The 26868-nt window shown below is 35.8% G+C and overlaps 1 protein-coding gene across 9 annotated transcripts in view; it reads left to right on the top strand.

Moving 5' to 3' along the window:
• The window catches only part of ANKIB1 (ankyrin repeat and IBR domain containing 1), a 130127-nt gene that overhangs the window by 72795 nt on the left and 30464 nt on the right, over positions 1–26868 (top strand). For all 9 annotated transcript variants that reach the window (XM_029928886.1, XM_029928878.1, XM_029928874.1 and 6 more), the window contains exons 5-9: positions 1232–1349; positions 8000–8208; positions 9314–9402; positions 16381–16525; positions 17975–18141. In XM_029928886.1, coding sequence (XP_029784746.1) covers positions 1232–1349; positions 8000–8208; positions 9314–9402; positions 16381–16525; positions 17975–18141 — 728 coding nt within the window. The remainder of the gene's footprint in view (positions 1–1231; positions 1350–7999; positions 8209–9313; positions 9403–16380; positions 16526–17974; positions 18142–26868) is intronic.

Consider the following 26868-nt stretch of genomic DNA (forward strand, 5'->3'; position numbering starts at 1 on the left):
ATTACAGTTGATCTGTTTTGTTGTTGATGTTAATCTCTTACCGTGCCTAATTTATAAGTTAAACCTTATCATGTGTATATATATAAAACAAAATGTTATATGTATGGTTCAGTAGTATCCATGATTTCAGGGATCAATGGTGGGGGTCTTGAAACACACATTCTCCAATGAATGGAGCTTTTGGGGGGAGACTAATATATATATAAATAAAGTTTTGCTTCTTTTGTTTCATTTTGTTGTAAAAAGGACTTGAGGGGTGCCTGGGTAGCTCAGTCAGTTAAGCATCCAACTTTGGCTTAGGTCATGACCTCACAGTTCATTTTTCAAGCCCCATATAGGGCTCTCTGCTGAAGGCTTTGGAGCCTGGAGTCTGCTTCCGTTTCTATGTCTCCCTCCGTCTCTGCTCCTCCCCCACTCGTGCTCTGTCTCTATGTCTCTGTCTCTCTCCCTGTCTGTCTCTCTTGCAAAAAAATAAACTTGTAAAAAATTCTGTAAGGACTTGAAACAAGTATAGCAAAAACAGTAATTGTTTCTGAATAGTGAAACACTTGTGATTTTCATTTTGTGTTTTCTGTTAAAAGGAAAGATAAAGGATAACAAGAATTAAAAACCTGGGATGATCTAGTACCTATATAAAGAAAACTAAGGAGCATTAACGAACACTTAAATAAACGGGGTAATAAGTTTATGACTAAGAACTCTGAATAGTATGGCATAGTCACTTCTCCCCAAATTAATTAATAAGTATCATATAATTCCACAAATAATCCAGATTGGATCTTAATAAATGTAAATGGTGATTCAGTGGATAAACTCATTAACACATATATTACGCATAATTGATTTGCTGAAAGCAAAGACTAGATAAGAATACTTGAGAACTTTAATCATGATTATTGCTCAGTGGTGGTATTTTAAGATTTTTATTTCTAATTTTTGTATTATCCAGATTTTCAAAGGTATAAAGTAAGGTGGTCTTGTCATTATAATATGATACCTTTATTTTAGATAAGGTGCATGAACCTTGGCATTCTACTTTCTAGCTTTTATAAGACTGTGAAAGAGTAATTTGAAGTCCACAGTTGTAGAGCATACAGAGCCTTTTTAACTTCAGTAATCAGACTGCAACAGGAAGATTGAATAAATGATAATCATATAATTTTGTTTCCAGGCATTTAGAATCTCCTAAGAGTATAACAGCCAATTTAACTTGATTTTCTTCTTTTCAAAGCCATATGAAGGATTAAGGCCTCAGGATCTTCGTAGATTGAAAGATATGCTTATTGTGGAAACTGCAGACATGCTTCAGGCTCCACTGTTTACTGCCGAAGCTTTACTTCGAGCTCATGGTAATGAAAAATGTCTTATGCTTCTAAGAACATGAGTGCCTTTTGAAACTTTTCAGAATGAAAAAATAGCTATTTTACTATTTGAATATAAAACAAAATAGTTGTTAAACAAGCCTAAGTTGTTTTTTGTGCAGTGGTTACTGCAGTATCCCAGCATCCTCAGAACATTCTATATTTTGAATTATGAAATGCTTAAATATCCTAGAGGGGAAATGGGAAATTTATTTTTAAAAATCATGCTTTAGGAATGCCTGGATGGCTCAGCCAGTTAAGCATCCAACTTCGGCTCAGGTCATGATCTCATAGTCCACAAGTTGGAGGTCCACATCGGGCTCTGTGCTGACAGCTCAAAACCTGGAGCCTGCTTCAGATTCTGTGTCTCCTTCTCTCTCTCCCTACTCCTCTCCTGCATTCTGTCTGTCTCTCTCTCAAAAATAATTTTTAAAAATTCTTTTTTAAATTTAAAAAATAAAATAAAAATCATAACTACTAAATCAACTTAAGGATTGTCTAATTTTAGAAATGTGTCTGATTTAAACAGGAATGAAAGTTGGAATTCATAGTCCTAGTACTAATTTTGACATTAATTTTTTACTAAAGTCAATTAAATATTTAACAATTGTGTTATTAGTACTGTCAACTATATTTATTTTATATAAAAGCTGTTTCTCGTGAAATGCACAAAGTGAAATTGTAGAGTCAACACAGAAATATACTATCCCTTTTAAGGTTGTTTTGTTTTGTTTTTAAGGACATAATCTACTTTACTTAGGAAAACTACTCAGCTTATTTTACGTTTTCTGTGATACTTAAGGCAGCCAATTTGGGAGTTGTCGCATGCTGAGCTGGACCCTCTCATTGCAGAGTTCATATTTGATACTTTGTCTGGTTTCACAGTTAAAGTTTTTCTGATTTAAGAATTATTTTTAGGGCACCTGGGTGGTTTAGTTGGTTGAGCATGCAACTCTTGATTTCAGCTTAGGTCATGATCCCAGAGATATGGGATCAAGCCCTGAAGTAGGTTCTACACTGAGTATGGAGCCTGCTTAAGATTTTCATTCTCTCTCTCCCTCTCTCTCTCCCCCTCACACCCTTTGCCCCTCTCCTCTACCCACATTCTCCCTCTCTAAAATAAAATAATACTAAAAAAATAAAATAAAAATTAGTTTTAAAAAGAGAGAGGTAAATGGCTATCTATTTTAGTCATTACTTGGCTTACCTGTCTATTTGAACTGTAGCTGTGTATCATCTGTACTGAAATAGTATGTCAACTTCAAAAATATTTTATAAGATCTTTTGATCAGAAGAAAATATAACATTCCATATTTCATCATCCCTTGATAATCACTGTGAATAATTTGGAATATAATTTTTTAGAATCCTTGCCTTCAGTATTGAAATTTCCCAAGGTTCTGTATTTGAGACTCTTTTCCACTTTATATTCCAGTGGCTCTTAAATTTTAGTATAAATAAGGCTTATTACCTGGGAACTAACCAGAGATTCCTGGACTTTCCAGAGAGTCTGAGTCATTAAGTGAGGGGTGAGGCATAAAGTATGTGTTGTAGAAATGCCTACCAAAGGGCCACTCTCTGAGAAACAGTGCTGTATACATTTATCTAATGAAACCCAAGATTTTAAAAACCACCCAAACAGTAAAGAGTGTATCTACAACCTGACTTTAATAAAGTATTTGAGGGAGCCTGGATGGCTCAGTCGGTTAAGCATCTGCCTCTTGATTTCTGCTCTGGTTATGAGCTCACAGTTCCTGGGATCAAGCCCTGCATCAGGCTCTGTGCTGACAGCGCAAAACCTACATGGGATTCTCTTTCTCTGCCCTTCTCCCACTCACACTTCTCTTCTCTCAAAATAAATAAATAAACATTAAAAAAAATAGAAATACAACCTCAAATACTTCATTTTGTTAAGTTTGTTTGAGAGAGAGTACATGCACATGTGTATGAGAGAGAGAGTGGGAGACGGGCAGAGAGAGACACTCCCAAGGAGGGTCCATGCTTTCAGCACAAAGCCTGTCTCAAGGCTCAGCCTCATAAATTGTGAGATCATGACCTGAGCAGAAATCAGAAGTCACGAGTCGGCCGCTAAACTGACTGAGCCACCCAGGCGCCCTGAGTTTGGCATTTCTAAATGTCTGTTTTAACAGTTTTCTCCTCAGTCTAAGGATGGCCACACCTGAACTCTTTTGTCCCATTGTCTTGATACATGAACATCAACATTCATCAAATTACCCTGCCAGAAACTTGAAAGTTGTACTTTACTCCTCCATCTCAGCTAAATTTGACCACAATCTTATCATTTCTCTTTTTAAGTGTCCCTCATCCTCCCAGTGTGCCCACCCCCACCCTCTCTAGCTCTCTCCATTCCCGCTGCCACTGACTTGACTTCAGGCTGTCATTAGTCCCCATCTAAGTGTATTCTCCTGAGTCCTGGTCTCCTGTGTTGCCATTCTTCTTTCACCCTATTAATTTTTCATAGTGCCATTAGACTGTTCTTTTAAAATTCACATTTGACCATGTCACTGACTTGCTGGAAAATCCTTCACTAGCTTCCACAGCCTTAAAACCATCCAGACTCTTTAGTAGACCTTCATGGCTCAGATTTCTTTACCTGGACAGTCAGTCACCGTGTTCTTTTACTAACCCCTTCTTACTTGTCCTTAGGAACCATATCTTTCAGGAAACCTTTTCTGCTTATGTGTTGCCAAGTCTGCACTGAGACCCTTCTTGTCTCTTCCGGCTACATCTTCTGCCATACCCTTAGAAGACAATATTACGAGAATCTCTTTTTTGCTCAACCTGAGAGCTCTTCGAGGATAGCTTTTATTATTTTTTTGTTTCCGCAGTATCTGATACACATTAAGCTCTCAGAAAATGTTTATAGAAAGAATAGTATGTAATAAATAATATACCTGAAATGTTATTTATATATACATTACTCCTGCACATATTCCATTGGCCAGAATTCGATCACTTGGCCACACTTCACTGTAAACAGCAGTTCTGCACTGCAGTATTTTTTGTGTATTTATAGTCACTTCTGCCACAGGTATCTACAGTCACCTAGCTAATATCATGTATCATAGGCCTGAGTCACAATATATAGAGAATCTAAGGCTAACATTGTCACCTGTATCTGTTTACCTTATATCATCAAGTATTATTAAATAATCAACTCCACTTTTACTCCATTGATATTTTCCTGTTACTTCTTTTACATAATTGGGGTCAGTTCTAATAAGGTGATATCTAATGAATTTTCCTATTTGGCATTTATCTGTTCTGTGGTAACTTTCTTGGTAACTTACTTAAAAATTCTATATTTTACTTTCCTATTAAGGCATAAAATAGAGGTAGCAGGTTTTCAAATGGATATCTCTTCTAATTGTTTGGGTGTTATTGGTGACAGTGACATTTGATAATCAAATATTTATAGATATAAATGGTGTTAGAGAATAAAATAGTGCACAGAGCCACAATTTATACTAATTACTCTCAAAACCTGGATAGGCTCAGTTTCAAAGATATAAAACAGAAATATTTGGAAGATTTATAGATTATATCCTTGGTAACATTCACTTGGCTTTACACAGGAAAAGAGATTTGAGCACTATATTATCTGTTGTCAAATTTAGTCTCAAAGTAATGAGACTAAGCCAAAGATTAAGCCGAAGACTGAAATGTTCAGCAGTAATTGAATTTTAGGAGGACTCTGTTAGGAATACAGAGGTCATTGTCTAAGCATTTCCTCATTAATACAAGTAATACATAATTGAATGCTACCTAATAAGAAAATCAGTAAAATTTACAAAATATACTGCAGCTAATTTTATGCTTAGAGTTCATATACGTTGAAGTATTTTTTGGAGCTCCTTTGCAGACTCATCATGTTCTATAGGCAATTAAATGTAAGTGGCCTATGTCTTCTCAGTCTGCTCTCTTCCTAGGAAATGATCTCCTCTCCCAAGGTTTATATAAGTATAGATTTTTCCCTCTAGACTAGACGTCTTTTCTTAGCTCCACATGCTTATACATAATTGCCTATTTTAAAGCATCTCTGGGATATCTCAAAAGCTCCTTAAAACTCAGTATGTCTAAAAGTAAAATCATTCTCTGGTAGTCCCTCTTTACATAGATGGTATCAACCAACCAGCTGGGTACCGGGGATACCAACTTTAGCATATCTTGTCCTTCAGACCCTATGAGCTATCATCACCAAATTGTCACTTTCACCTTCCATGTCTTAAACTTCTTTCTCTTTATCTCCACTGCAACCACCTGTCCCTAGCTTCCATCTTCTCTCACTTATGCTACCCATTACCATCTTGTTTGGACTGTGTTCCCTCTACTTCTGCCCTACCCAGTTTCTTTGTTGTCATCACAGTGATCTTTTCGAATCTTACTGTGACAACCTGACCTTCCTAACCCCAGGTTCAACTTTTCAGTGACTTCCTATCACTCCTAAGCTGATGATAGATCTGTTATTTAAAAAGTCTTGCATAATCTAGCCCCTGCCTATTTATTCGGCCTCTGATCTCCGTGCTACAGCTACATACACATTTTTTTTCTTTTAAGAGACTTTTTTTTAAAGTTTATTTATTTATTTTGAGAGAGACTGACAACTGGGGCAGGGAGGGGTCAAGAGAGAGGGAGAGAGAGAGAATCCCAAGCAGGCCCTGCACTGTCAGCGCAGAGCCTGATGCAGGGCTCAAACTCATGAACTGTGAGATCATGACCTGAGCCAAAATCAGGAGTTAGACGTTTAACCGACTGAGCCACCCAGGTGCCCCTACATTGAACTTTTTAATTTCACAAGGGTGCCATCTTCCCTCCTACCACAGGGTCTTTGAACATGCCGTGCACAGCCTGTCTAAGATGCCTTCCCCTCCTCCCTTTACTAGTTAACTCCCACCCATCCTTCATTTGTCCATTCCAAACTGTTTCTCCAGAGTTACCTTCTCTGACTGGGATTCTCTACCTCTCCTCCTTGACACACTCTTAACAGTGGTGATTCTTTTGTTAATGTGTTGATTTTTTACTTAATGTCTTTCTCCTTACTAGACTAAGTTTCATGAAGGCAGGAATCATGCCTGATTTTTACTCCCATTGTATCCCTACTGCCTGACAATGTACAGAAAAGACATTCAGTAAATATTTGCTAAGTGAATGGTATAATAGAATCCAAGCAAAATTTGTGTCAAAATATTTGTAGTAGATAAAACCAAAATCTAGCGTACTTAATATGTGTTTATAGAAATTATAGTAGTTTTTTTCCATTATTAAAAAGTGACATAATGGATACTTTGGAAAAATAATCATACTGTTCTAACAAAAGTCATTTTAATTTTTAAGTAAGTAAGTAATGACCTATCAAAATACTAATGTCCATGTAGCAAGATTTCCTAGAATGCACTCATAGTTTTTTTCAGTTGTTAGATTTTTCTTCTTCTTTATAATCTGACTCCTTTTCCAATCTTGTTTTCCATCTTCTCAAACCACAGTATGGTATGCTGTAACTTTACTGGTCGTGTCTCTTCATTATACTTCTGTGCCTTTGCACAAATGGTTTACACAGCTGGAAACATACCCAGTCTATCTGTATTGCACCTCTAAGTTACAATAATTATGCTGTTAAACCACCAAATACACTAATTTAATAAGGTCAGAAAAAGTCTTGCATAGAAAATTCCTATAGCTATTTGTATTAGAGCTGTAAAATTGTATATAATGGGCCTACATTGAATAATTGACTCTAGTACTACTCTTGAGTCCATACTTGACTGTGCTACAGTGGAAGAAAACAGGTTTTGGAATAACAGAAATTGGTTTCAAATCCTTCACTTATCTTTGTGAGACAGAGCAAGTTATATAACTTTCCTGAGTCTTGGCTTCTTCACCTAAATAATGGTTGAAAGGTTTGTTGGGGGGAGTAAATTAAATGATGTGTATAAAACAGCAAACAAAGTAATTGGATGTACTTATTATTTTTGATGGGTTAGGTTTTATGACTCTGGACTTTATAGCACACTTCACTTGGCTATTTTAAAAGTGTTCATAGTAGAAGATCATCTTTAGTTAAGTCATGTGTGAACTCACTGAATACAGAATTGATACCTAATTAACTAAAACTTTATAACTATAATCCCTTCAGAAGTTTCTTCCACTTTCAAGCTGTGTAGTAAATGATTTTTGGACCTATTGGCATTTTGACATGTTTATAGTAAGCTGTCCAATTATTTTATGACTTGACACCAGTGAAACCAGGTGCAAAATTTACATATTTTTCTTGAAAAGAGTAAAATGGTTAAATCAAACCTATGCCAAAAACAAATTCAGTAACTTCCAAAAATGATGTGTGGACATTTCTTTTGATTATTAGAAATGACTGGGTGTTTTGATGATACTGCTAGATATTGACATATTTGTAAGCCACAGTAGATTATAAGAGTTTAAATTCTGTTTAAAAATATTACTGTGTATAACATTCCTGAATATTAATTTGCTATTACTACTTTGATATGTCAGAGATAGCCTATATCACTTTAATTTATCCTCTTTTTTGTTATTATGAAACTCTTAAAACATCACCATATTTTCTGTTTTTTTGAGAGCTTTCTATTCCATTTTTCTTAAAGACTGGGACAGGGAGAAATTACTTGAAGCTTGGATGTCCAACCCAGAGAACTGCTGCCAACGATCAGGTGTTCAAATGCCAACTCCACCACCAAGTGGATATAATGCCTGGGACACACTCCCTTCTCCCAGAACTCCAAGGACTACACGCTCTTCTGTCACCTCTCCAGATGAAATAAGTTTATCTCCTGGAGATTTGGACACCAGTTTGGTATGGTTCGGTATTCAGTGATTTTCCCCTAATTTGGGGTTTAGTCTTTCAACTTTTAAATTATTTAATGTTGTTTCATAGAACCTTTTAGCTATATTCTTATAATTAAAGAGTTCAGTTATTTCACCCTTTGGTAAATATTTATTAACACAGGGTATTTTGGTAATCTCTGAATTACAGATTGAAAAACAAAAGATTTTCTTTTCTCATTTCAAAACATAAAACAAAAGAGTTTGAAAAAGTCACCTACTGTATTTTCACTTAAAATCTCCAGGTGCTTAAAGTTTTAAACACACCATGCTGAAATATTAAAGGTTGAGTTTATGATAGGCACTTTAAGTAAAAAATACGAAAACACTTATAATAAAATATTAATAATTATGTGTTTCAGTAAAGCTTCTTGAGTGTATCATCTAGATACATTTCCATAATAGAAGTTTGTTTTTTATTGAGAAACAATACTGCCATTGTCTGCATTTTTAAATGGCATGCATTGTTATGCTGTTATACTCAAATATGTGATAAAAATGAAAGTAATCTGGGTTTTATCTCGGCTTTCTTGGAAAACAGAATCCTACTTCTATAGTTTGCATCTGTAACATTGGAATATTTGCTCCTAATAAGTCATTGTTTAGAAGATATATAGTTTTGTAGCAGAGTTCCCTGGGTAGAAATCCTTAAATTGCTACTCTGAATATCCTGAGTTTTTATGTTGAAAACACAAAGTTCCTCTATTTTTGTAGATTTTCTGGGATGAGTATAGGCTGAAGGACATGATATTGAAGTGGCTTTTCTGCAGTGGACAATTTCTAACGGTTTGCTTCGTGTACTTTTTCTCCCAAATGGATAGTTGCATTTGGGAAATTTGGAATTCAAGCATTTGACTTGAATTTAAATCCCTTAATAGTTTCAAATGAAGTAGGCATGGTATTTGCTATTCAATCAAAAATAGGCATACTAACTTTAACTTCCCTTATAACTATGAAACACTTAACTTCATAATTACTACAGTAACATTTTTGCACTAAACTAACAAACAAATGAATATATTGTGCTCTCTCCAAAGTATGGCTTCATTTAAGTCATTGCTTTTCTTCATCTCCAGTGTGACATTTGTATGTGCAGTATTTCTGTATTTGAAGACCCAGTGGATATGCCCTGTGGACATGACTTTTGTAGAGGATGTTGGGAGTCGTGAGTATATGTGCAGCTTATTAATATTTCTTACTGCATGACAGCATTCTGATTTGGTAATAGAATTGCTTGCTTTTGATATTTAATGATATGGATTACTTGTATTGATTTCAGAGTTACACTGAAATACACTTTACTACTAAGGAAGAATTTTGTTTTTCTTATTTTTACATCTTCCCATTTATTAATATGGTAAAATTATTTAATTTAGTAATAAGTGTTATTTTGCTTAATATAAGGTACTTTTGGTAACAAAGCAGGTATGCATAAATAAGTTTCTTTAGTATTTAAATTTATATTACATCTAATGTAAATTTCAAGCCTATACTTAAATATCAAGAATAACTTTTTTTATATTTTAAGAATTTGTAAACATTTGTTTTATGCTTTCTCTAAATATTTTGTGACAAGTGAATAGCCTTGAAAATCTGTAACAACATGGATCTTCTAGGAGCACCTGTGTCACTTAGTTGGTTAAGCATCCCAACTTTGGCTCAGGCCATGATCTCACAGTTCGTGGTTTGGAGCCGTGCGTTGGGCTCTGTGCTGACAGCTCAGAGCCTGGAGGGCTCCCTCTCTCTGCTTCTCTCTCTCTGCTTCTCTCTCTCTCTCTCTCTCTCAAAAATAAACTTAAAAAATTTTTTTAAATCCCCTTTTAACCTATTCAAAGTTTAGTGTCTCTTCTAGACATGGTTGGGTATATATTAAAGATGGGAAATTAATTTTGTTTCTCATGTTTATTTCTGTTCTCCTTCCCATTATCTTGCCAAAAGTTAAACTTTCTTACCATCCATTAACTTTGCTCTAATGTTGCACTTAACCAAGAGAGGTTTATAAACAAAACGAAAGAAGAAATCAATGTAATTAATGAGCAGCACAATAACATGTTAATCTCTGGAGCACATAAATCTACTGATTAATGACCTAAGCAAAGCATGTCATTAGTATTTAAGGAAATCTTAAAAATCAAAAGTTTTCGAACTATCCTTGTTTATGAAGTACCAGGCACCAAGTATAGGGAACTGGGGAACACCCAGCTGGGTGAGAGAGCAAGAACCTGAGCAAGTGTGCTGTTGCTTTTTTAAACAATTTGATTGGAGTATAGTTGACATATAATAAACCAAATATTTAAAATAAATAATTTGATAAGCTTTGACATATGTACACATCCATGAAACCATTACCACAATCAAAATAATAAAAATATCCATCACTCCCAAAACTTTCCTCCTTTCTCCTTGACATCCCTCTAATCCTCTCTCTCTCTGTCTCCCTCATCCTCCCCACCCCCTCCTCCCTCCAGTTTGTAGACAACCACTCCTATTTCTGTCTTTCTGGTTTCATTTTAAGTACATTTTGTTTTTTAAGTCAGGGTATAGTGCAAGATTTCATTTGGAGGGGAAAATATTACTGCTTCTTAAAAAGTCAGAATAAATGACAATATGTGGTCATTCTTTTTCAAACATAGACTGACTTTAATTAGATAAGATCAAATTAGTACAGCTAATGCAGGCAACCTAACTGGTAAGGGTCAGCATTTACAAAGCTAACTTTGACCTAGTTTTGGATGCAGAAAATCTTCCACAGGTACAATAACTTTGTTTAGCTGAATTGTTAACTCTGTTGTATTAGGGAGTATTTTCTGGGTTCTATCAAGTTCGCTACTTTGGACCTTGGTTTCTCTGTGAAAACTCAGCCTCCCCAAGGGATTTACTTGAATTTTTTTGAACTTCCTTTACCTCCTTTGCCACACTTCTGTCACAGGAACCATCTCCCATGCTCATCAGACTAGCCATGGGAAGTTTATGGTAAGATTTAAATTTGAAAATCTAATTATTATTTTTTTGGCACTTTATCAACCTACCTAGGATTCTCCTTCCATCATCCTGTCCGTAGTTCTTGTCAAATCAAGCAGCAGTAAAACAGGTTCTAGGTTGGGTGATTTTTACGTTGATAAAACCATTTTTTAAATTAAATGCAGCCCTTTTATAGGAATATGGAAAAGAAACCTCTTTGTTTAATAAGCATGAAAGAATTTTTAAAGATCCTTAGATGGTTGAAATATCTCTCGATTTATTTTAATAAATATCTCATATTGTCATCAATCCAGCCAGTGCTTATAAGCATCTACTCCAAGGGCTAAATGAAAGGGAAATTACTATTCTACCCAGCCTAGAATATCCTTTCTGCTACTTATTAGTTGTTAATTTGGGTAAGTGGTAACTTCCTTATGCCTCAGTTTCCTTATCTATAAAATGGTGATAATAGTACTTCATAGATTGTTGGCAGTGTACTATCAAGTGGCTTAATACACGTAAAATACTGGGAATGAACAGGGCCTGGCACATAGTTACCACTTGACAAATGGTAGTTACTGTCCTCTTCCTAAGGATAGGTGACCAACAAGAAATAAATGTAGGTAAAGTTTGCCCCAGATTTCTCTCTTTTATTAATGTTCATCAACTCCATGCTTTGCATATAAATTTAGTGGGAAATTGTATCTTGATGAAGATTAATAGCATGGCTCAGAGGGAAATGATCTTGTCTTCAATTGAGATCTTCTAGGTTCTGTCATTTAACCCCCCAGAGATAGTTAAACCTGCTCTGATGTATTTAGAGTACATAAAATTCAAACGTCGTCATATAGGAACTGTAAACAGTGCACGTTGACAGGAGACTCTTAAGCTAAATTATATTCAGCTTTCCAGGGAACTTATTCATAACTAAAGAGAATAATAATAAACCCATTATATGTTAACATAAATGACATTTAATGTGAACAGTTAACTATTTTCAATAAAAAAATTAGAAGATCATTGTTTTGCAAATCTCTTTAATGTCTAGCCTAATAAAAGACAGCTGTATTCCCATACATTCAGTCTGTAATAATATACATTCAGTCTATAATGATAAATTGTTTTGGTTGACATACATAAAGATAAGTTGGCCTCACAAAGTGTGTAAATGGAAAAATAGAAGTATATTAATAAGTTTAGATACTTTAATATACATCACAGTGGTAGTTTCTTAATGGTTAGTTGCAGTATAAAATCTGAAACCTTACCAATAGATTTTTTTTTTGTACCTCTACATTAAAATCTGTTGGTCTGTCATGCACAACATCATTTTGGAAAACGTTGGTTCACTAGGTTATGCAGATCTTCCAAGGGTAACATATTTCACTATACATAAATATAGTTTAAAAAATTACATTAGTTACTATCATCACCAAACTCCTCAGAAAAGTCTCATATGTGGAATTAAAAAACACAACAAATAACATTGGGTAAAGGAAGGAAAATAAAAACAGAGAGGGAGGAAAACCATAAGGACTCTTAAATACATAGACAAAATGAGGGTTGCTGGAGGAGAGGTGGGGGATGGGCTAAAAGTGATGGGCATTAAGGAGGGCACTTGTTGGGATGAACACTAGATATCATTTATACGTGATGAATCACTGGGTTCTACTGAAACGAATACTACATTGTATGATAACTAACTTGAATTTAAATAAATAAGTTTTAAAAAGAAAAAAGTCTCTAAATATTGGGAAGCTGTCAAGTTCACACCAGTTAAGAATTTTTCAAAATTTTAATTAAAAAAAATTTTTTTAACATTTATTTAAAAGAAAGACAGAGCGTGAGCAGGGGAGGGACAGAGAGAGAGGGAAACACAGAATCTGAAGCAGGCTTCAGGCTCTGAGCTGTCAGCCCAGAGCCTGACATGGGGCTCAAACTCACGAACCATGAGATCATGACCTGAGCCGAAGTCAGATGCTTAACCGACAGAGCCATCCAGGCACCCCTCAAACTTTTAATTTTTACGTGAAGTCTTGAATTTTATCACTGGCAACAAATACTCTCAACTTTTTTCCTTGACATCACAGGTTCACTAAATTCATTTTCCAGATAAATAGTGTTCAAATAAAAATAGCATTCCATGATAAAAGCAGGTAGGTCCACTTCTAAACTGAACATTTTCCTGAGTACTTTTCCTCGAGACAGCCAGCATGCTTTGATATGCAGCAGAAGTTCATAATACTTACTTCCCATATCTTTGCACAGCATACGCAGAAGACGTGTACTTGCGGGCTAAAATTTAGTATAATAAATAATAAAATTTATTAATAACCAGTAATTCATAATTTGTATTACTCCATCAAGACTAATATTAAATGAAACTGGCTTTTTTTTTTAACTGCAAATGTGAAGCAGTGTAGAATATAAAGTCTACCAGTATAGTGTTAGTACCACTGCCATGATTCATGCTAAGGCATTAGTAGTTTTAACTATAAAACAAAGGTTTAATACCATTATGAAAGTAGTTTGGACCTCATAAGCCCCCTGAAAAGTCTAAGGTCCACAGATCACACTTTGGAAACTACTGCTCTATAGCATTTCCCCTAAACACTTCATCCATCTTTATTTCTGCCAAATTGTTTTTCCTGACACAGAGTAATACAGGTAATTTTTAACTGGTAACTAAGGTACAGAGTAGTCTTTTGTTGAGATATGTCAGAGTTTTGTGGAGTATGTGTAGTTTTTAAATTACATTGAGAAATATAAGGGAAGATTTTAAACATGTTGAATTTTAAATGCATATGAGGCATTTAAACAAAAATATTGTGTCTACACAAATCTAGAGCTAAGGAGGGATATCTGGGCTTTAAATTTCAGAGTCCTCAGCATATAGGTGGTAGTTTAAGTTAGGAGTATTTAAAAAAATTTTTTTAATATTTATTTTTGAGAGAGAAAGAGCACATGTAGGGGAGGGGCAGAGAGAGTGGGAGATACAGGATCTGAAGCAGGCTCCAGACCCTGAGCTGTCAGCACAGAGTTCAACGTGGGGCTCGAATGCACAAACCATGAGATCATGACTTGAGCTAAAATCGGACACTTAACCGACTGAGCCACCCAGGCGACCCAAGTTAGTATTTAAATCACCCAGGAAAAACGAATGGAATGGGAAGAAAAGAGTTTTGGTGTGAAAACCCTGGAGAACAGTAAAACATCAGTGACCAGGAGAGTAAAAGTCACTAGTGAGAAAGATGGATAAGGAGCAACAAAAGCTCAGAAGATAATGCCAATGGAAAAAAATGAATCCTAGAAGCCAGAGAAAAGAGAGAATCTGAAAGAAGGAACTGTTTAGCAGTGTCTGATGCTCCAGAGAAGTCAATGCAGATAAAAACCGAGAAGTCTTGAATCCTTGGGCTGAGGGGGAGTCTTAACGGCGTCGTTGAGAGCTGGCCATTCAGTGAAGAAGTGATTAAAGCCTCAGTGTTGCAGGTTGAGAAGTGAATGGGATGGACTGGAGGAAGGAATGATTAAACATCAAACTATTTTGTCAAGAAACTTTGATATAAAAGGAAAATAGAGCTAAAAAGGATCATTTAGTTGAGAAGTGTTTCAGGGTGGGAAAAAAGTTTTATGTATTTATTGTGCCAAAGTAAAAGAGCCATTAGAGAGACAGACAGAAAGACAGAGGCAGAGAGGAGATAGGTTTCTGGATTGTGCAAGCTCCAGAGCTGGCCAGAGTATTTAAGGATTAACTTGGGGGTGATAAAGGAAGCACTCTCTCACTGAAGGGAGAGGCAGAGATAACTAAAGATAATGACTAGGTTTGGGGTACATTAGAGAGGGTATTAGGAGAGGGCACTGGGAGCTCAGTAAGTTAAGCATCCAATTCTTGATTTCAGCTTGGGTCATGATCTCAAGGTTCATGGGTTCGAGCCTCTATTGGATCTGTGCTGACAGTGGAGAGACTGCTTGGGATTCTCTCTTCTTCCTTTCTCCCCCTCCTCTGCACACACTTTCTTGCTCTCTCAAAATGAATTTAAAAAACAAAAGAGAAGGCTCTGTTTTCCTTGAAGTGCCAGGATGAAATTGTGGAAGAAGGAAATGGAGCAGAGGGAGGAAATCTGATGAGGTCTCATTAAGTTTTACTTTTTTTTTTAAGTACAGTGGAGTTAAAAGACTGAGAGAACCCAAAGGAAAAATACTGCAGGCAGAATAGTCAAACAGTTGATAGTGATCACGAGAGAGTGGTGACTTAATTGCCTGGTTTTCCATTTATTTTCTCTAGGTTTAAGTGTTAAATCACACTTCAAAAACTTGTTTCTTCTTGGTTTTTGATAGGGAATATTAATAATAATAAAAATTAAACCCTTGCTAAAATTTATGAATTTTTATTCTATGCCAGGCACCATGGAGATATTCACATGTTATATAATCTGTGTAACAACCCCAAGCAGTGTATATTATTACCTCCATTTTACAGAGAGTGAAACTGAGGGGCAGACAGGCAAATAAATTGCTAAAGATCATATGACTTGTTAATGGCAGGCCTGGAATTCCCTAACTCACAGTCCTCCTCTTAAGCATTTAATTCACCATGAGCTACATTCCTGCCACTCTCCGGGATGCCTTTTGCCTACTAGGTCAACTTGTGTGCCTAGAGTAGGACATGCAACTTCATATTCGTCTAAATGAAACATAAGCAGAAAGTCTTTCCTTCAAAAAGGTATGCTATCTTGGAATGCCACCCCCAAATCTCTTGGGTTATCCAGGATTTTAATTCTATACAATTGCTCCCTTTTCTTTAAAAGTACAGAATATTGAGAACTAAATCTGACCTTTCATTTCACTCATTTCTGAAATTGTAATGTTATATATATTGTTTCAGATTTTTAGAGAGAATAAAGCAAAAGAAGAACATGTACAAAATATATATAAAACATAAATATGAGTATATATTCATATATATGTGTATGAATAAATCAATGAATGGTTGAGCAAGTAATGTTTAATAATGTTTGTGAATTATGTGAATTCAGTGTATTATAATTGATATTCCACACTTTGTTCATTGGTGTTATTTTAATTATACTCTAAAAGAAAATTCAGCATAAAGAAAAAAATTCTTAAAATGTGAAAATAAGTTCTGTTTTTTCTTTTTTCTATCAATTGATAATTTTAATAGATTTTTGAATCTGAAAATTCAAGAAGGTGAAGCTCACAACATTTTCTGCCCTGCATATGATTGCTTCCAACTTGTGCCTGTGGATATCATAGAAAGTGTAGTTTCTAAGGAGATGGACAAACGATACCTACAGTTTGATATTAAGGTATGCTGCCAATTATCTGATTTCCATCATTTTAATTTTATTAAAACTGTATAACAGATTTTATTTAATTTTTTATTTTATTTTTGAAAACACATAAAATAATGGACTCTGACTTTTGTTTCCCAGTAAAACTGGCTGAAGGAGTGGTGGCATTAATTAAAGTTTTAAGCTAAAGCATTATTTTGTAGTCATGATAGAAGTAAAACTAGGGTATGTACCTGGGTGGCTCAGAGCGTCTAGCTCTTGATTTTGGCTGGTCGTGATTCCAGGGTTGTGGGATTGAGCCCCCCATAAAGCCCGTGCTGAACGTGCAACCTACTTAAGATTCTCTCTCTCTTCCCACCGTTGCCCCTCTACCTGATGACTCACTCTCTCGCTCTCTAAAATAATTTTTTTAATTAAAAAAAAATTAAAAACTGAAGTAATAATTTACAAAAAATAAAAAACTTTTTGGTCAGAGCTACTTACTGATTTGTCAGTTGCACTTTTATAACTGATTAATGAGAATACTGTTCAAGGTAGATAGTACCTATTTGAAGTTTTCCAAAAGACATATTTTATACTTCTGCATGTAAATATTTAGAAATAAAGATTATCAGCTTAAAATGGGTTTTTTGAAAGAGTAGCTTCATATAATGAATTATGTTTCTTTTTTTTCCCCTGTAGTGTTTATTTTTGTTTAAGAGTTGTGCAGAAGCAAGTTACTTTCTTGTGTGATTTAAAAATACTTTGACTGGTTTATGCAGATTTTTTATAGTCTATAAACTCTATAGCATATGGACTTTTAAAAAAGACATCCTGCTGTTTCATAACATAGAAAGCATCATAATATTGATTTTTATGTATTATTAGGGTACTATTTAGAAATTTGCAGTTCTAATATAACTAATAATCACCTATAAGATTCTATTTTATAATTATTTTTCATCAGAAAAGCAGTACATTACATGAGAAAACCTGTTTAAGTTACACATTTTCTTTGTAAATCATTATATTTTTACTTCATCATTATCTACCTGGTTTTTGTGTTTTTTTATATATTATTTTAATTTATTTTGAGAGAGAGCAAGTGGGAGAGGGACAGAGAGAGAAAGAGGGAGGAAGAATCCCAAGATGAATCCTGATGTTGGGCCCCAATTCACAAACCGTGAGATCATGACCTGGACTGAAGTTGGAATCTTAACCAACTTAGCCTCCCAGGTGCCCCTACCTGGTTTTTAAGATTAAAGAAAATATAAATTTAAAAAGTCATGTTGTTACTAAGGTAATTACCTTTTTTTTACTTCTTACTTGAATTTCATACTTTCTGGTATTTTAAATATCTCTTTAGACTGATTACTCTTTTTTATTTCATGCTTTTTTTTCCTCTAAATTGAATTGACATGGGATATACTCAGAATTTAGCATTAAAATATTTTCTGTCATGCTTTGTTTTTGCTGTTTCAACAGGCCTTTGTTGAAAATAATCCTGCCATTAAATGGTGTCCTACTCCAGGCTGTGAAAGAGCAGTCAGACTTACAAAACAAGGGTCAAATACGTCTGGGTCTGATACACTCAGCTTTCCCTTGCTCCGAGCTCCCGCTGTGGACTGTGGAAAAGGACACCTGTTCTGCTGGTCAGTACAAGACAAGTTGGAATCGCCTAGTCACCTTTCTAACAGTTTTTTAAAAGACTCTATACCTTGAATTAGGCCTTTAAAATGGAGTATATTTGATATTCTTATTTTAAAAATGTGTGATGAGTAGTAATCGTTTATATTTATTGTGTGCCTGATGTGTGCCAAGCATTATGCCAAATATTTTCATATCCTGGATTCTCCCCATCAATGCTATGAGTTAAATATTGTTATTATACCCCTTTTACAGATAAATTCAGGAATATAGAAATTGCCAGTTATACAGCTAAGAAGGGCAGAAATGGGATTAGAGGCCAGCTCTGATTCTAGAGCTAATACACTTAAACACTAATACCAAATTGCTGACGATAGATTAGAACATGTTTAGAGCTTAACTTTTTTCTTAAAATTATAGACTCCAGCAGTGATTCTTAATCAGGGATAACCAGAATTAACTAAGACCGTTTTTGTAAATTTTCATCCTAAGCCCCAACAAGTAAGATTTTGATTTAGTAGGTTTTGGAGTAGGGCCCCCCAAAAGAAGCTTTTAGGTGATTCTTAATGCACAGTCCTACTTAGGAATCACTTTGTGTGTCTTGTGTTTTGTTTAATAAAGTACTTAGTAAGTATGAACTCAGGGATAAATCAGTAATGGATAGGCTGTGTAGTTAAATAGTCATTTGACTATTTATCTGACATCAGCATTCTGCTTTGTTCAGAGTCAATACAGCCATAATTAACTGTTTTGTTTTGTTTAATTAAATGATCAAAACAAGAAATAGTAGTCTCCTTTTTTTCTCATTTTCAAATTTATCACATATGCAAAGATATGCTTTAAATGGGTATAAAACTCTATATACCTATCAGAAACCAAAGTCAAATTCTAGCACTGCTAAATAGTAAAAAGGCATAGTTATGGAAATATCCCTACCCTTAAAGATCTATTTCTTAACCCTCACCATCATTATCATTAGCTAAAAATATTTCTTATATTGCCAATCTATATATAGCACTGAACTCTGGGTCAGGTGTCAGAAAACTACTGCCCCCACCAATTTTTATTTGAACTCATCCACACCCATTCATGCCAGTTTGTCTGTCTGTGGCTGCTTTCAGGCCATGACAGCATTGCCTGGTTGTAACAGAGACTATATGGGCTACAAAACTCACAATAATCTATCATTTGGTTCTTTACAGAAAAAGTTTGCTAGACTTCTGTACTAGGTGCTTGAATGAAGAAATGAATGAAAGGAAAATCATCTTGACTACTTTCATGGCTAAATCAGACTCAGCAAGTAAAATAGCAACAAATTATTGAGCGATAGATTATATCCACATATAATAGTAATTTATTGTATTTTAAAAATTATTGCAATTTTTCAAAACATTTAAAAGACAAATTCCTAATTTTTAATTTTGCATGTTTAACTATTTGTGGATTGGTTCTTGACTCTACCTTACTGCCTCACCAGAGGAGTTCAGGATCCAGCTCAGAAGTGACAAGTGGGTTAATGAATACACATTAGTTTAATTGTTCATGAATAAAGAGTCCTTAGATGAATATGAACTCACTTTACTGTAACATAAGAATACTAAAGTAAAAAGAAAAAAAAGGAGCTTCCTCTTCTGAGTTAGTGTGGAGTTCCTTCAGAAATGTAAGCTCATGTGCTGTCGGGCACCCCACTAAAATGGTACTAATTATGTATTATCCTTGGGGAAATTGAGGCAAGTTACCACATAAATCAGTTTCTGAGTTCTCTGGTTCATGTTGGCATCCTGGCTGAACAAGGCTAATTCAGAGGATTAGTGGAGAAGCTACAAAAATAGAAAAGGTAAATTAATAAAATATTTAGAAAATCAGAAGAAGATAGCATTTGCTGAGATCAGAGAATAATAAAGTTTTGAAGGGAAGAAGAAGAACCTATGATTGACATTGTCTTCTTTTTTTTTTTTTCATATAGTTTATTGTCAAGTTGGTTTCCATATAACACCCAGTGCTCTTCCCCACAAGTGTCCTCCTCCATGACCATCAGCCCCCTTCCCCTGTCACCTCCCCCTTCAGCCCTCAGGTCTAACAGGACAAACCTAACAGAGGACCATGGGGAGGGGAAGGAGGAAAAAGAGTTAGGGAGAGGGAGGGAGGCAAATCATGAGAGACTCTTGAATACTGAAAATGAACTGAGGACATTGTCTTCTTAAGCTCTGTGGTTTCTATGATCTAGCTTTTACTAGTTTTTACTACAGATTAGCTAATACTTTTTTATATTCTTCCCCATTTTTCTTTGTATACTACAAGTAGTAGATCTGGTTTGAGTGAACATGATGAAACTAATGGAAAAACCTACCAATGACAGATTCTAAAAGCTAAATGAATGTTTCTATAAACATATATGACGCTACAAACTACATTTCTAGACCAGTGTTTGAAGAGTGATATTAGCTTACTCTTTATCACACCCCAAAATATCAGGCTGTGTACTACTGTATGCCAAGATCACAGGCCCTCTTTTGAATTTTATCCCAGTTCAGAGGATCTGTGAATGGCCACATGGATTCAAGGTCATATTTGGTAATATTTCTCCTTCTCTTATTCGTAACGAACTATAGTAATGATCCCTGAAAGTATAGTCTTTCTCCTTCTCTTATTCATAAAGGGAGTAGAGAGCTTAGCAAAAAAATCATCATTTTCTATACATAGCAATTCTATTCTAAATCTAAATCCTATTCTAGGATTTTTACGTTGCATGTTTCACCTTTTAGGCATAATTTGCAGTCTCTGTTTTTACATTCTTAGCTTCTTAATCTTATTCATTAATAAAAGAGCTTTGCCTGTAATCAGAAATTCTAAAAATTAAAAAAAAGTCTAAATAGAATTCTACTGCCTTTATCTAGTATTTCAAAAAGAGGCCAAATCTGCTGTATGTAAAAGAAAGCTTTGTAAGGAAATCTTTATAAAATAAAGGCATATGATTCTGGGTTTCTTTCTTTCTTTCCCCAGAAAGCTTAGAAATAGTCTCTAAAGATGATTACAAAAAACACAAGAAAAGGCAATAATAGTTCCTTCTCTCTTTTTTAGAAAAGTTTATTTGTTTATTTAGATAGAGTCTGAGCAGAGGAGAGGGAGAGAGAAGCCAAGCAGGTTCCACAGAGCTCAACATGGGGCTTGATCTCACAAACCGTTGAGTTTGTGACCTGAGCCAAAACCAAGAGTCAGACACTTAAACAACAGAGCCACCCATGTTGCCCCCTGTAGTTCCCTCTTTTTAAGAGCTGCCTGTGACAGAATGAGTTGAGAGCCATCCCCAAGGGGGATGTGTGCCTGGGTCTAATTGAACATATTTATTGGTAGAAGGGAAGGTAGGAGTAGACATTTCCCTTCCCACCACAGGATAGCCCTTTCTTTTGTGACTTGCTCTGTGCCCTTAATACCTGAACCTAGAATGCTTTCTTCCCTTAGCCTGTATACTTGCATTTTGTCTTATCTGGACAATATTGTCTGTAGACAATGTTCATAAATTGAGCCGATGAGCATTTCTCCTCTGTTTTCCACTTAAGGAGAATATGCTACTATGTAACTTCTGTGCCCTCTGGACTAATGCAAAGTCTTTCTTTTCTGAGGCAAGTTTTTAAAGATTTATTGTCAAAAATACTTTTTAACACCACCCAAATTCTAATCTGTGAGGAGAAGAACTCAAATTTGACCTGTATAATCGTCAGATCTCTCTTGTATCACTGTCTCCAGTCCCTTTAATCACCAGTGTTGGGGCACTTGGGTGGCTCAGTCGGCTGAGCGTCCGGCTTTGGCTCAGGGCATGATCTCATAGTTCGTAGGTTCGAGCCGCGTGTCGGGCTCAGTGCTGACAGTTAGCTTAGAGCCTGGAGCCTGCTTCAGATTCTGTATCTCCCTCTCTCTCTCTCTCTCTCTCACTCTCCTCTTCTTGTGCTGTCTCTGTCTCTCAAAAATAAATAAAAAACATAAAAATTAAAAAAAATCACCAGTATTGCCACTGGAAATGGAGAAACTTAAATAAAATACATCTCTACTGAATCCATAGACAGCCAAACATATTTTTGAGTTATTGAATAAAATTGACTGGCATGAGTATTCTAAACAGTAATGTTTTGTGGTTTTTAATATATCACCCAGCTGTGGAGCATTTATTTTTTTGTTTACTGAAACAATGCTAAGAACCCTTTAAAGTAGTGTCACCATCACCATGAAACAAATTGAACTCAATAAGAAGATTTGGATTATAGTGATGCAACTGATGAAAAACAACAGCATCAGGTTTCTAGTCCACTAAAGTTTCCAGTGAATCAGAGTACAATGTGCAGACTTGTCAGGTATTTCGGGAAACTTCACAAGTAAATGTCTGCATTAATATTGTCATGAACTTATTCTGTTTTCTTCCAATTCCCACATAAGGATTTTGATAACACCTCCCCTCCTATTAGGATCATGAATCTTGATTGACTTAAAGCAGTAGTTTCATACTTCATCTCCTCCAGACTTCACAGGCAACAGACTCTTTAAGAGTCCTCTGGGCAAAATACATGATGTTCTTGTTTGTGGACCCTGATAGTTGAGTCTCATCTTCTCTTGCAAAATTAGAGTCTCAGACCCTTAGCTTAATAGCTCTGGTTCTAGAAAAAGAGAATTTCCAGATTGGCATTTAGCTATTTAAGTATCAGAGTCCTGTTAACTCGCAGAATGTATTTGCCAACTTGTCCAAGACCCAGAAATGAAACATGATACTTATTGATAGAAATTGACCAAAAGGCCATGTTTAAATATCATGTCTACTCTATACAAAATATCATACCCATCTAAATAAGTACTGTTGAAAGTTCAATTTATCAAATTTCTGTGGAGTACGTGATTGACTTTAATTGGGAGACATAGGACCTACGTTTGAGACTTAACTACCATTAACTAGCTGTGTGACTTGATGATAAATAAGCATCCTCTCTTACAATACAGTAATACAATTGAAGACTTTGTAACTGACGCAGTCAACATAAAACGTACTAGTTCCAAAGTCAGGCAGACAATTTCGCTTTAAATCTCAGTTCATCTACTTGCTACTTATGTGACCTTTGGCATTTTAATTTTTTTTTTTAATGTTTATATATTTTTGAGAGAGAGAGGGTGAGAAAATGAGCAGGGGAGGGGCAGAGAGAGAGGGAGACACAGGATCTGAAGCAGACTCCAGGCTCTGAGCTGTCAGCCCGGAACCTGACACAGGGCTCAAACTCACTAACTGTGAGATCATGACCTTAGCCAAGTCATGCTCAACCAACTGAGCCACCTAGGCGCTCCTCTCTGTGCATTTTAAATGCAGATAATAGGGGCACCTTGGTGGCTCAGTTGGTTGAGTGTCTGACTTCGACTCAGGTCATGATCTCTTAGTTCTTGAGTTCAAGCCCTATGTCTGGCTTTGCACTAATAGTGCAGAGCCTGCTACAGATTCTCTGCCTCCATCTGCCCCATCCCTCCTTACGCATGTGCTCGGTCTCTCAAAAATAAATATACATTAAAAATTGTAAAAAAAAAAAAAAAAGAAAAAAGAAAAAGAAAAAAGTGGGGATAATAGTACCAATTTGAAAGAGTTGTTTTGTGGATTAAATGAGTCAGTATATTTAAGTTATTACATCATTGCCTGGTATACTCAAAAATACTAGTTTTTTTTTTTCTTTTTTGAGAGGGAAGGGGAGAGACAAAGAGAGGATGAGAGAGAATCCTAAGCAGTCCCTGTGCTTTCAGCCCAGAGCCAAACTCGGGGCTTACACTCCTGAACTATGAGATCATGACCTGAGCTGAAACCAAGAGTTAGATGCTTAACTGACTGAGCCACCCAGGTGCTGTTAAAATTCTAGCTTTTTGAAATTATTATTTTTAGTTGATTTATTAATTAAGGAAGAAAGTTGGCTAAAGGAGGAAAACCATAAAATGAGGATTTCTACATAATCAGGATGGGTCATTAATAAAGTTCTAAAATGGCAGTGAACTGAAATTGTCAACTTCTTGATAGAAATTACTTCCATCATGTAATGAACCTTTAGTAGGTTTTTCTTTTTCCAGAATCCTTTGGAGCTACTGTATATTTCTGCCAGTCGTTGTCCATATTGACAAATTTTCAAGGAAAGAACTATTCCTTTATCTCTTGATAGTAGTTAACCATCATATTTGGACAGAGTTAAGGGTTTTATATTAGATAACCTTTTTTGTCCTTTATAATGGAGAACTTTTTCCCCTTAGTGAACTCACTCTATTGGTGTGTCTACATTTCATTTAACTATATGACAAAATTCCTCTTCCAATTCACTTGTTTTTAGTTACATTTTGAGGTACAGTCTCAAAAAACAGGTGCTAGGTCTGTCAGAAAACATGTCACCAGTTATTGATGTCTTGGTTGAAACTTTCTTCAGGAATTTAGCTTTCTAGTGTTTGCAGAACATTCCAGTCTCTTTATTACTTCTTTCAGAATAACCCTTTCTCTACACATGGCATAATTCAGATTTTTAATCATGTAATGTCTGGTACACTGTTATTACCATACTTCAAAGTAGTTTGGGCTTATTTTCTCCAATGCCTTAGTTTAAAAAAGCCATCTCTAACTCCCTTTTTAATTTGCAGCCCTTGCTGTAACTTCTTTATTATTTATAAGCCTCTCCTTTATATACCCACTCTTAGCATTGCGCTGGAAACTGTGCCACCTAGTTACAACATTCACAAGGGATCCTGCTGATTGGGCTAGTGCCTGAGGAAGCAGCAGGTCTGTGGCCTCTTGTGAAGTTCTGGAAAAGAACGTTTCTGTTGCTGTCTAATGTAAAGCCTCAGAAAACCAAGCACACTGATAAACAAATATGGCCCTTTGAAGAAATAGCACTTATTTTTTCAGACTCCATTTGTAAACATTGAGTTTCCCCTCCTACCCCCCATGATTCTTTTCCTGGTTCTGTCAGAAAATGTTCTCACACCAGAGCCAGTCATACTGGTATTGATTCTAGTAGGGAAAAAATATCCAATGTTTTGTGTAATCTTCATGGGGGGAAAAATCTTAAAGTTAATAGAAATAATTTATTTCATTGGCTTCATTTAGATACTGCAGATATAGAAGTCTATTTTATACCTAAATTGGTTTTTAATAAGTCATGAGAAATCTAGATACTCTAATCCTGCATGTGTTCTTTTTTTTAATTTTTTTATTTTAATGTTTTATTTTTTATTTTTTGATACAGAGAGAGACAGAGCATGAGAGGGGGAGGGGCAGAGAGAGAGAAGGAGACACAGAACTGGAAGCAGGCTCCAGGCTCTGAGCTAGCTGTCAGCACAGAGCCTGACGCAGGGATCGAACCCACGAACGTGAGATCTGACCTGAGCCAAAGCCGAAGACTTAACCGACTGAGCCACCCAGGCGCCCCCTGCATGTATTCTTAAGCACCGTATGGAAACGCTGTTCCTAGATCTGTGGCATATTTTTTACTCTAGTGTAAGCTAGTATATGTGCCAAATTAAAATTAACAGTTACCACAAATATCCCTTATATTTCTGGGAAACAGAGTTGATTTTAATATGTACTAAAGTGAGGGACGCCTGGGTGGCTTAGTTGGTTAAGCATCTGACTTTGCTCAGGTCATCATCTCACAGTCCATGAGTTCGAGCCCCATTCAGGCTCTGTGCCAACAGGCCAGAGCCTGGAGCCTGCTTCAGATTCTGTGTCTCCCTCGGTCCTCTGCCCCTCCCCTGCTCGTACTCTCTTTCTCAAAAATAAATAAACATTAAAAATTTTTTTTCTTAATGTACTAAAGTGAATGTAATATATAATACATCTACTTGCATTTTTTTACTTCCATTTTTAATCAACCCAATATATATATATTTTTTTGAGAGACAGAGACAGCACAAGCAGGGGAGGGTCAGAGAGAGAGGGAGATACAGAATCTGAAGCAGGCTCCAGGCTCCGAGCTAGCTGCCAGCACAGAGCCCGATGTGGGGCTCGAACCCACGAACTGTGAGATCATGACCCGAGCCGAAGCCGAACGCTCAACCGACTGAGCCACCCAGGCACCCCAACCCAATATTTTTTGAATACTATTAAGTCACCACTAAATTACTAAGAGACTTTATGAAACCACAGTTATGGAAAAAATTTCCCAAATGCCAGATTCAGTAATGTCAGGAATTTGTTTTAACACTTTTTTTTTTTTTTTAAGAGAGAGCATGCAAGCAGGGAAGGGAGTGGGGTCGGGGGAGAATCTTTAGCAATCTCCATGCTCAGTGCAGAGCCCAAAGCAGGACTCAATCCCAGGACCTTGGGATCATGACCTCAGCTGAAATCCAGAATCAGATGCTCGACTGACTGAGCCACTCATGTACCCCAGTAATATCAGGAACTTAAGCAAACTAAATTACTCTTTCAAGATAACCGATGCTTTTTTTTTTCCTTCAAAGCATTTTTAGTATATAATTCAGTGGTATTAAGTACATTCCTAATGCTGTACAACCATTTCCTCTCCATTTACAGAACTTTTACCTCATACCAAAACAGAAACCCTAACCATTAAACAATAACTCCCCATCTTCCCTTTCCCCGTAGCCACTGTTAATCAGCATTCTACTGTCTCTGTAAATTCCAATTTCTGAATATTTAATGTAAGTGGAATCATATGATATTTATCTTTTTGTGTCTGACTTATTTCTCTTAGCATAAAGTTTCATCCATG

The sequence above is a fragment of the Suricata suricatta genome, chromosome 2, assembly GCF_006229205.1.
Source record: "Suricata suricatta isolate VVHF042 chromosome 2, meerkat_22Aug2017_6uvM2_HiC, whole genome shotgun sequence".
Lineage (NCBI taxonomy): Eukaryota > Metazoa > Chordata > Mammalia > Carnivora > Herpestidae > Suricata > Suricata suricatta.